Genomic DNA, 12,184 nt, shown 5'->3' on the forward strand with positions numbered 1-12,184 from the left:
TTTTAGAACTAGTGTTATAAGCGTTAATGGTATCTATCTTCTACTGTATGCCATACATTCACATAACTGTTCCTGCATACTGCTGTGTAAACTCATCTGTCTCCAGAGCAAATAAACGCTGTCTTGATTACAAGCCATGTCTACTTATATGCTATATTGACAGACTAATCTACTGTTTTATTGAAACATGTTTACTTGCCAACAAATTATTTTACATGATTAACCAACTCACTGCATAATTTATTTTAGCAATAGGATTGTAGCTAGTTTATCCAAATACATTATATGGATATCACAATGAATTGATCCTGAAGTTGAAGTCAACACTAAATTGGTTTCAGATGCAGCTGGAATCATTTAGTCACTTGTCAGTACACACAAAATATTATGTACAACAGCTAGCAATCTCTACCGCAATGCAGTTGTGAGCATACAAGGCATTCTGTATTATACTACATCAGTCTAACTGAATATGGATGTTGTGTTGGTTGAATGTTCCAGAATGTTCTTCAACTGTTTGAACCTCTTGTGTTTTGGGTAATGGCAGCTGGTTAGCAGGCGTTGGCGATGTTCTTCACCACCCACTGCTTTGACCTGAAGTCTGATCATGAGGATGTATAAAACATGAAGACTGATCATGAGGATGTGTAGCCATACACTAAATCATGTCCATCTGTACACAAAAAATGGTACAGTAGACTGGTATGTGTGGTTACACTCAGAGTCAATAATGGGGCATTGAAATGGGCTGTTAGCAAAGATGTGAGACGTTTGAGGGGGACTTGACTAGTTGTGTATGATCACCTACAGTATGAATAGGCTAGGAGAGTATAATAACAGCCCCTCTCCCCCATGCCAAAGAACTGACTGCAAAGGTGTAAAAAGTTTGAGGAGGCCTTGTAGACCGTTTAGTATATTTAAGCAATAAGGCCAAGGAGGTGTGATATATGGCTAATTTACCACGGCTAAGGGCTGTTCTTAAGCACGACGCAACACGGAGTGCTACGACACAGCCCTTAGCCATGGCATATTGGCCATACATCACAAGCCCCCAAGGTGCCTTATTGCTATTTTTAAACTGGTTACCAAGATAATGCTGGGCTTGAACCAACCTTTTTATAATGGCAATTTTGTTTGAGTGTATTGTACTTTCATAAATACCTTTGGCTGTCCTGGCTTGTTTCAAAATCAGATGAGGTTGAGCTTATTCTAGGTTGAAAGCTTTCATCAAATGGGTCTATGGGCTCTGTACTACTAAAAAAGGTGTCAAGGTCATTAGCAGCAGCAGAAGAATTAGTCTGTAGGACACACAGTAGTCAGTGATTAGCCAACATCTTACTACTTTGTTCCCATCAATCAGGGCTGGTTCTTGCTGTTCTGCCGCCCAAGGCAAAACCGAAAAACGCAGGCCCCCTGCAAAACTAGAATAGTCCCAGTAACAAAATGACATTGAAGTTATGTTCGATTTAGGTTCAGAATGAAAGGTGAAAAGTATTTTTCGAATGTTTAAAATACATATTTTTCCAGAAGTTAAAAAAACCAACCTTTTTTTCCAGTTGTTGAAATCAGGCACATTTTTTGTTCTGAAATTACATTTTTGGCACAAGTCCATGCTGGTCCAGACCAGACAAAATTTGAACCAAACATAGACGTCTGTGATTGGTTCATGTTTGGTCTGGACCGGACCAGTGGATGTGGAAATCGAGGCCGGTCCGAACTGAACAAAAATCTAAAAGGCATCGGTCCATGCTTACGAGCCTACAGTTTATGAATGCCCATCCATGTGGTAAGCCTACCTTCCAAGACATTGGCTTGTGCTTACTGGGGTGTAGTTTACCATGTCTGCTCACAATGTAATTTTATGAATGCCCATCCATGTGGTAGGCCGACTGTCTAGTATTGGCTTTATTGGTCCTGATTCCTGTGAATAATCAATTGGCCTAATTAAGCTCTTAATATCAGCTACCCAACTTTATCAGGAGTTATCGTGAGCCTATTTGCAATGTGTTTACACAGTGGGAAATGCAGAAGTATTTTCTTTTTCACTATGCTCAGCTTGTCAAAAATGTACAGATTAAAACTTGAGACCACTGATCATGACAATGGGTAAAACTCCTGGACAACAGTTGTGATTGTCCATTCCAGATTGTCCATTTTACTTTGACCTGTCCTCTTTTTTTAGGATATGATAACATTACAGCACATTTTCTTTTGATTGAGCGCCATTTAGGTTAGGCTATTTGATCGGAGAAACCTGCATGACGTTAAAGGTGTCCATCTCATTACATTTTATCTCCAGCCTGTAGGCTACAGGAAAATGTCCACATACTCAATCTACCACATCCTATCTGCTACATGATTTATGTTAGATTATTTTTTAGACGGAACGTTGGTGGAGCACCGCTGCGACCTCTCCCAACTGCGCCTTTGACAAAGTGGGTACTGCTTATCACAGTAAGGCATCAGCTCTCACCTAAACAGCCCATATGCCATTGGTTGAGAGACAGTTTTTGTTGTTTTGGGGCAGAATTATGTGAGGCTTTAGGTGTTGTTGGTGCGTCTAGCTCAAAAAATGCCACCCTCGTCAGTCTGCCGCCATGGGCGGTGCCATCAATAGACACTCAAGCAAGGTACTATATCCACCCACCCCCTCATGCATACTGTCCTTCAAACACAAAACCCACCAGTCAGTCACCCACACCACCCCCTTACTGATACTGACTTTTCTCAAATTTTGTCTTCAAGCCTTCAATCAACTATGCCTGCACAATACAGAGAGAACTACAGTGGAAGTTGTAGCCCAATTGTAAACACACCAGCTGTGACAAGACACATACTATGTTTATGCCTAGCTCCAGTATATTTATTTCTTCATCATTGAGTCATGGAAAAATGTATCTAATGTAAATATTCCGGTGGCCATTTGATTAATTGTTCAGCAGTCTTATGGCTTGGGGGTAGAAGCTGTTAAGGAGCCTGTTGGTCCCAGACTTGGCGCTCCGGTAAGGAGCCTGTTGGTCCTAGACTTGGCACTCCGGTACCGTTTTCCGTGCGATTTTAGGTGATAGATGTTCCTGGTACTGAGCTTGATGTTGATGCCATTGCATGTGTTGATGGGATCGGACTCTAAATAGAACACAATGTTAGTCATATTATCCTCTGCAGCAGTAGGTTACATTAGCTCGCTAACCAAAGGTTAACTTGCAAGGTTACAAGTCACATCACCAGATAGCAGCTGGTTAATTACATTCATATTATTTGGAATGTCTTGCCAGCGTATTATGAAAGCTAGCTAGATGTTGGTTTAGATAAACCCATGTAGTTCGTTAGCCAGGTAACGTTAACGTTACCTCAGCTTGACTTATTTTATACTGCGCTAATGTTGGCTGATGCCTTCCTCTTTGAAGTGAAGAAGAACATCGATGGAATAGCATCACTTTTCAAAGTTTCATGACATGGCAACCCCATCAATTGAGATTACGGGTCTGTTTCGAAGTCCTCTTGCTGAAAGTGCTGGCAACAGACAGACATTTTGATATGTCTCACATCATTCTATACACCTCCACGGGGCTATCCTCTTTATGGTTTGCTTACAACCAGGACATGTAGCTGGTCCGTTTCTACTGGTGGGATTCAGAAACGCTCATATATGCGTGGAGTGAGAAAATTCAAAATTTTTATGACGCAAATGACATGTAGTACATATATAGTGAAATAGAGCAGCCGTGAAATGTACCTTTTAAGGCGCCCACATATTAGGTTCGGTTTGCTCCTAGCAGAACTCGGCTCGGCGACGCTAACGTCTCTGTCTCGCGTACTCCATTAAAAGACCTTCGCTTGAAAATATAGAAAAAAAGTGGCAATATTACCGTTTGTCCCTCTTGGTATGCCATTGCAACAAAATAGCCAGTATATACATAATCAGAATTAATCTAAAAACGAATCAAGAAATCGAAGTAATTTAGATTATTTTTTTAGCCTAGTAGGTCGTCTATGCGTAATTTTACATCTAACGAGATGTTTGGTGTAGTGTTTCTGATGAGATGTGATGGCCCTCAAGTTTGACCTTTTGAGTGACCCTCTGGCTTAGTTTCCTCTATTGTTTCTCATTATGAAACGATTACATATTTCTCTGTCGATCGTTATAGAATGATTATAGTACATTTGGAGATTACGTAAATTTTTGCTTCCAGGGTCCTACACTTTCAAGTGTCCAATCAAAGCTGCCCAATTCAATCCCATGCTATTTTTATGCAAAAAGCCCAGTATACGGCACCGGATGCTTTTTAGAAAACGGTTGTGCTAAATACATTGCTTTTTTTACATAAGTAGAAAAAAAGCATGCGTTAGATGAAGGGTTCATTGTCTCGTTCATTTCATTTGTCATGCTGTGATCCATCTAGCTACCACTTTATTAACTTCTTATACAAAGACACAAAGGCCTAAAACACTGATCTCTCTCGCTCTCTCTGCACCCCTCTATCCTCCCGCCTCTCAGCCTCTAAAAAACAGCGGGTGCGCTTCAGCAACATCATGGAGGTGCGCCAGCTCCCATCTACACAGGCCCTGGAAGCCAAGCTGTCCCGTATGTCTTTCCCTGCCGCCAAGGACCAGGAGTCCATGCTCCGCACTGTGGGCAAGCTCACCGTCACCGATGTGGCCAAGATCAGCTTCTTCTTCTGTTTTGTGGTGAGTATAAATTTTATATTGTGGGAACTTGTTTTGTTAGTGTCTGTAGACTTATTAACTTGGTAGACTCTCGAACTTTAGTATACTAGCTGGGCACCTCCGTATTAAGTTGGAGGAAGAAAAGTCAGTATCTTAAATACATCTTTGGAGTATATACATTTGAGATTTGGTTCAATTCCCTAAGGCAATAAAGGCTTTTTTTTTCTATTTAAAAAAAAAAATCTGTCATCTTAATCTAAGTAGTTAAACTTGTCACATTGCTGTTAAGTGTCAGTAGTAGGTGAGTTAACTACACAGTTTATTATTATCATTGATGAGTTATTGCTGCTCGTACTACTAATTTTGCTGCAGTGTGTTTGCTGAAGAATACCCCCAGGGTCGTTCCATGTCATGACACCCACCATCTCAGATTGTTCTGAAATCCTTTCTGTAGTTAGAAAAAAATAAGATTAGCATTCCTGCAACATTATTTTGTTGAAATAAAATTGGATCTCTGAGAAATTAAGTTACACTGAACAAAAATATAAACGCAACATGTCAAGTGTTTGTCCCCTGTTTCATGAGCTGAAATAAAACATCCCAGACATTTTCTAAATGTACAAAAAATGTGTTTCTCTCAAATTTGGTGCACAAGTTTGTTTACATCCCTTTTAGTGAGCATTTCTCCTTTGCCAAGATGATCCATCCACCTGACAGGTGTGGCGTTTCAAGAAGCTGATTAAACAGCATGATCATTACAGAGATGCACCTTGTGCTGGGAACAATCAAAGGCCACTCTAAAATGTGCACAATGTCACAGATGCCTCAAGTTTTGAGGGAGCATGCAATTGACATGCGGACTGCAGGAATGTCCACCAGAGCTGTTGCCAGAGAATTTAATGTTCATTTCTCTACCGTAAGCCATCTCTGTCATTTTAGAAAATTTCGCAGTATGTCCAACCGGCCTCAGAACCACAGACCACGTGTAACCACGCCAGCCCAGAACCTCCACATCTGGCTTCTTCACATACGGCATTGTCTAAGACCAGCCACCCAGACAGCTGATGAAACTGTGGGTTTGCACAACTGAAGAATTTCTGCATAAACTGTATCTGGGAAGCTCATCTGCGTGCTCGTCATCCTCACCAGGGTCTTTACCTGAGTGCAGTTCGGCATCATAACCGACTTGAGTTGGGAAATGCTCACCATCGATGGCTACTGACATGCTGGAGAAGTGTGCTCTTCACAGATGAATCCTGGTGTCAACTGTATTGGGGAGATGGCAGACAGCGTGTATGGCCTCTTGTAGGCGAGTGGTTTGCTGAAGTCAATGTTGTGAACAGAGTGCCCCATGGTGGCGGAGGGGTTATGGTATGGTATAAGCTAAGGACATTGAAAACCATTTGTATTTTGTCGATGGCAATTTGAATGGACAGATACTGTGACGAGATCCTGAGGCACATTGTCGCGCCATTCATCCGCTGCCATCGCCTATGTTTCAGCATGATAATGCACGGCCACATGTTGCAAGAATCTGTACACAATTCTTGGAAGCTGAAAATGTCTCAGGTTTCCACGGCCTGCATACTCACCAGACATGTCACCCATGCTTTCTGTTCTCTGAACAGGGGAAAAAAAACATCACCAAACTCACTGGGAATACATTACAAATAATCCTCTGAGCCGCAGCTCCATACTACTTGTCAGACATAGGAAACTGACACTACATTTGTGACCAAAAATATTGGTACCCTTGCACTTTTTTAAATTTTCACAAATAAATTAATATTTACCAAAGGATTTGGTCTCCACAATTCTTTATTTCACTGTTAAAATTGCAGAACCTTTGTTTTTGATTCAGAACTTAATATATCAATTTAAATCAGAAAATAAACAAATGGCATTGACAAAATTGTTGACACCCTAGAGGTAATATTTTGTCACACAGCCTTTGGTTAAAATAACTGCAATCAAGCTTTTCCTATAGCCATCGATTAACTTCCTGCACCTCTGTACTGACAATTTGGCCCACTTCTCCCAGGGTGCTTTCTCCCAACTACTGTTTTCAGATCTCTCCACAAGTTATTGGCCACTTCAGAACAGTCCAGCGTTTTGTCTTGAACCATTCCTGGGTACTTTTTAAAGTGTTTTGGGGGTCTGCTGAAAGACCCGTGACCTTCGACAAAGACCCATTTTTCTGACACTGGGTCTGACATCGCGTTCCAAAATGCCTTGTATGCACACGTTCAAGGCACCTAGTGCCAGAGGCAGAAAAGCAACCCCAAAACATCACTGAACCTCCTCTATGTTTGACTGTAGGGAAGGTGTTTTCTTTGAAGGATTTTTTTTTTGTGAACATAGAGATTGTGTGCTTTACTAAAATGCTCTAATTTGGTCTCATCTGTCCACAGCACATTCTCCCAGAAAGATTTTGGCATGTTCAGGTGTGTTTTGGCAAGTTGCAGTCGGGATTTCTTATGTCTCTCTCTCTCAGCAGTGGGGTCCTCCTGGGTCTCCTACCATATAACTCAATGAAAAGGGGTTTTTATTTTTTTATTTCACCTTTACTTAACCAGGTAAGCTAGTTGAGAACAAGTTCTGCGACCTGGCCAAGATAAAGCATAGCAGTGTGAACAGACAACACAGAGTTACACATGGAGTAAACAATAAACAAGTCAATAACACAGTAGAAAAAAAGAGAGTCTATATACATTGTGTGCAAAAGGCATGAGGAGGTAGGCAAATAATTACAATTTTGCAGATTAACACTGGAGTGATAAATGATCAGATGGTCATGTACAGGTAGAGATATTGGTATGCAAAAGAGCAGAAAAGTAAATAAATAAAAACAGTGTGGGGATGAGGTAGGTAAAATTGGGTGGGCTATTTACCGATAAGACTATGTACAGCTGCAGCGATCGGTTAGCTGCTCAGATAGCAGATGTTTGAAGTTGGTGAGGGAGATAAAAGTCTCCAACTTCAGTGATGTTTGCAATTCGTTCCAGTCACAGGCAGCAGAGAACTGGAACGAAAGGCTACCAAATGAGGTGTTGGCTTTAGGGATGATCAGTGAGATACACCTGCTGGAGCGCGTGCTACGGGTGGGTGTTGCCATCGTGACCAGTGAACTGAGATAATGCGGAGCTTTACCTAGCATGGACTTGTAGATGACCTGGAACCAGTGGGTCTGGCGACGAATATGTAGCGAGGGCCAGCCGACTAGAGCATACAGGTCGCAGTGGTGGGTGGTATAAGGTGCTTTAGTGACAAAACGGATGGCACTGTGATAAACTGCATCCAGTTTGCTGAGTAGAGTATTGGAAGCTATTTTGTAGATGACGTCGTCGAGGATCGGTAGGATAGTCAGTTTTACTAGGGTAAGTTTGGCGGCGTGAGTGAAGGAGGCTTTGTTGCGGAATAGAAAGCCGACTAGATTTGATTTTCGATTGGAGATGTTTGATATGAGTCTGGAAGGAGAGTTTACAGTCTAGCCAGACACCTACGTACCCTATAGATGTCCACATATTCAAGGTCGGAACCATCCAGGGTGGTGATACTAGTCAGGCAGCGAACGGTTGAAAAGCATGCATTTGGTTTTACTAGCGTTTAAGAGCAGTTGGAGGCCACGGAAGGAGTGGTGTATGGCATTGAAGCTCGTTTGGAGGTTAGATTGCACAGTGTCCAAGGACGGGCCGGAAGTATATAGAATGGTGTCGTCTGCGTAGAGGTGGATCAGGGAATCGCCCGCAGCAAGAGCAACATCATTGATATATACAGAGAAAAGAGTCGGCCCGAGAATTGAACCCTGTGGCACCCCCATAGACTGCCAGAGGACCGGACAGCATGCCCTCCGATTTGACACACTGAACTCTGTCTGCAAAGTAGTTGGTGAACCAGGCAAGGCAGTCATCAGAAAAACCGAGGCTACTGAGTCTGCCGATAAGAATATGGTGATTGACAGAGTCTAAAGCCTTGGCAAGGTCGATGAAGACGGCTGCACAGTACTGTCTTTTATCGATGGCCGTTATGATATCGTTTAGTACCTTGAGCGTGGCTGAGGTGCATCCATGACCGGCTCGGAAACCAGATTGCACAGCGGAGAAGGTACGGTGTGATTCAAGATGGTCAGTTGGCGTCAGATGGTGCGAGTTAACTCTCTTAACTTGGGTCTGAATGTCTTGAATCTGTGTGGCAGTTGATCGAGGTGCTTTCTCCACCAATCCTTCACTTCCTTCGAGTTTCCTCTTTCAACCATGTTCAGGGAGGTTGGTTACAGAGGCCTTAAACATATTGATAACTTTATGTGCGGTGGAAACAGGAACATCAAGGTTTCTGGAGATTTGAGATTGTCGAGAGCATTGGGCAAGTAACTGAAAGGTTGCTGGATCGAATCCCAGAGCTAACAAGGTAAAAATCTATCTTTCTGCCCCACTGTTCCCCGGTAGGCTGTTATTGTAAATAAGATTTTGTCCCTCAGTGTCTTGCCTAGTTAAATAAAATTAAAAAACACTTTAAAGATATATTATTGTCTGACCTCTTCAGATAATTCTCTTTTCTTTTTTCCATGCTCATTGCGGTACACACAGTGACACAGAACAGGGAGAATGAGTCGTTTTCTCTATTGAAACTGTTTGAATTAGTGTGTTTTTATATAGCAAGCACCCCAGGTGAGTTTAATTCCAAAGTAAAGAAGAATCACCTGCTTGAAATTAAATTATTTGTAACTACTTCCAGACGGTGCCAATAATATTGTCCGGTGTCATATTAGGACTTCTTTGTGGAATAAGCTAAGATGTTCTAAATTATTCTTGTTTTGTTCAACTGCAAACCGAAGATATGATATGTGGATACCAAAATATTTTTTTCAATAGTTTTCTGGAAGACATGGTGCATTATTTGAAAAAAGTGCAAGGGTGCCAATATTTTTGGCCACGACTGTATATACTCGTTGTTAGGGTGGGATTGGCGTGGGGATTCTGTGGGTGGCTCTTTACCATTTATTTTGGAATTATCATGTCTTACTCATTGTTAGAATTTTTTGGAGGTCCAAATCGGATGTTATTTTAATGTATTGAATATTATATGAATCCTAATATTTAAAGTGGCCAATTTGGGTGCGATCAGTTTGCTTAATTTCTCAGGGATCAAATTATATTTCAACAAAATGTTACTGGAGAGACACTATCGGAGTCGGTGCAGCCAGTTGGTTTCTCCACGCATCGCGCCGACAGAAACAAACATCTTTCTGGTAAGAAGAGGGGCAAGGGCGTATGCCTTATGGCTAACGAGACGTGGTGTGATCACAGAAACATACAGGAACTCAAATCCTTCTGTTCACCTGATTTATTCCTCACAATCAAATGTCGACCGCATTATCTACCAAGAGAATTCTCTTCGATTATAATCACAGCCGTATATATTCCCCCCCAAGCAGACACATCGATGGCTCTGAACGAACTTTATTTAACTCTTTGCAAACTGGAATCCATACATCCTGAGGCTGCATTCATTGTAGCTGGGGCTTTTAACAAGGCTAATCTGAAAACAAGACTCCCTAAATTGTATCAGCATATCGATTGCGCAATCAGGGCTGGCGAAACCTTGTATCATTGTTATTCTAACTTCCGCGACGCATATAAGGCCCTGCCCCGCCCTCCTTTCAGAAAAGCTGACCACGACTCCATTTTGTTGATCCCTGCCTACAAACAGAAACTAAAACAAGAAGCTCCCACGCTGAGATCTGTCCAACGCTGGTCCGACCAAGCTGATTCCACACTCCAAGACTGCTTCCATCACGTGGACTGGGATATGTTTCGTATTGCGTCAGACAACAACATTGACGAATACGCTGATTCGGTGTGCGAGTTCACTAGAACGTGCGTTGAAGATGTCATTCCCATAGCAACGATTAAAACATTCCCAAACCAGAAACCGTGGATTGATGGCAGCATTCGCGTGAAACTGAAAGTGCGAACCACTGCTTTTAATCAGGGCAAGGTGACTGGAAACATGACCGAATACAAACAGTGCAGCTATTCCCTCCAAGGCAATCAAACAAGCTAAGCGGCAGTATAGAGACAAAGTAGAATCTCAATTCAACGGCTCAGACACGAGGTATGTGGCAGGGTCTACAGTCAATCACGGACTACAAAAAGAAAACCAGCCCAGTCACGGACCAGGATGTCTTGCTCCCAGGCAGACTAAATAACTTTTTTGCCCGCTTTGAGGACAATACAGTGCCACTGACAAGGCCTGCAACGAAATCATGCCAACTCTCCTTCACTGCAGCCGAGGTGAGTAAAACATTTAACCTCTTACATCTATGGGGGCGCTATTTCATTTTTGGATGAAAAACGTTCCCGTTTTAAACAAGATATTTTGTCACAAAAAGATGCTCGACTATGCATATAATTGATAGCATTCGAAAGAAAACACTCTGACGTGTCCAGAAATACCAAGATATTCTCTGTGCGTGCCCTAGAACGTGAGCTTCAGGCAAAACCAAGATGAGATGGCATCCAGGAAATGACAAGGATTTTTGAGGCTCTGTTTTCCATTGTCTCCTTATATGGCTGTGAATGCGAGAGGAATGAGCCTGCCCTTTCTGTCGTTTCCCCAAGGTGTCTGCAGCATTGTGACGTATTTGTAGGCAGATCATTGGAAGATTGACCATAAGAGACCACATTTACCAGGTGTCCGCCCGGTGTCCTGCGCCGAAATTGGTGCGCAAAAGTCACCTGCCAGTATTTTTCCATGGGATACAGAGAGGAAAGCAAGCTACCACGAACTGCATATCAATGAAGAGATATGTGAAAAAACACCTTGAGGATTGATTCCAAACAACGTTTGCCATGTTTCCGTCGATATTATGTAGTTAATCCGGAAAAAGTTTTACGTTGTAGGTGACTGAATTTTCGGTTCGTTTCGGTAGCCAGACGCAATGTAGAAAACGGAACGATTTCTCCTACACACAGACGCTTTCAGGAAAAACTGCGCATTTGGTATGTAACTGAGAGTCTCCTCATTGAAAACATCAGAAGCTCTTCAAAGGTAAATGATTTTATTTATTTGGTTATCTGGTTTTTGTGAAAATGTTGCGTGCTAAATGCTACTCAAAATGCTATGCTAGCTTTGCATACTCTTACACAAATTAGTCAATTTCTATGGTTCAAAAGCATATTTTGAAAATCTGAGATGACAGTGTTGTTAAGAAAAGGCTAAGCTTGAGAGCAGACGCATTATTTTCATTTTATTTGCGATTTTCAGAAATTGTTAACGTTGCGTTATGCTAATGAGCCTGAGGCTTTAGTCACAAACCCGGATCCGGGATGGGGAGTTTCAAGAAGTTAAACGTTTTAACCCTCGCAAGGCTGCAGGCCCAGACGGCATCCCCAGCCGCGCCCTCAGATCATGCGCAGACCAGCTGGCTGGTGTGTTTACGGACATATTCAATCAATCCCTATCTCAGTCTGCTGTTCCCACATGCTTCAAGAGGGCCACCATTGTTCCTGTTCCC

General features: G+C 42.2%; 1 protein-coding gene across 6 annotated transcripts in view; it reads left to right on the forward strand.

Moving 5' to 3' along the window:
* The window catches only part of LOC135519887 (solute carrier family 35 member F5-like), a 99,876-nt gene that overhangs the window by 7,894 nt on the left and 79,798 nt on the right, over positions 1 to 12,184 (forward strand). For all 6 annotated transcript variants that reach the window (XM_064945092.1, XM_064945090.1, XM_064945091.1 and 3 more), the window contains exon 8: positions 4,499 to 4,689. In XM_064945092.1, the coding sequence (XP_064801164.1) occupies positions 4,499 to 4,689 (191 nt within the window). The remainder of the gene's footprint in view (positions 1 to 4,498; positions 4,690 to 12,184) is intronic.

The sequence above is a fragment of the Oncorhynchus masou genome, chromosome 29 (assembly GCF_036934945.1).
Source record: "Oncorhynchus masou masou isolate Uvic2021 chromosome 29, UVic_Omas_1.1, whole genome shotgun sequence".
Taxonomy (NCBI): domain Eukaryota; kingdom Metazoa; phylum Chordata; class Actinopteri; order Salmoniformes; family Salmonidae; genus Oncorhynchus; species Oncorhynchus masou.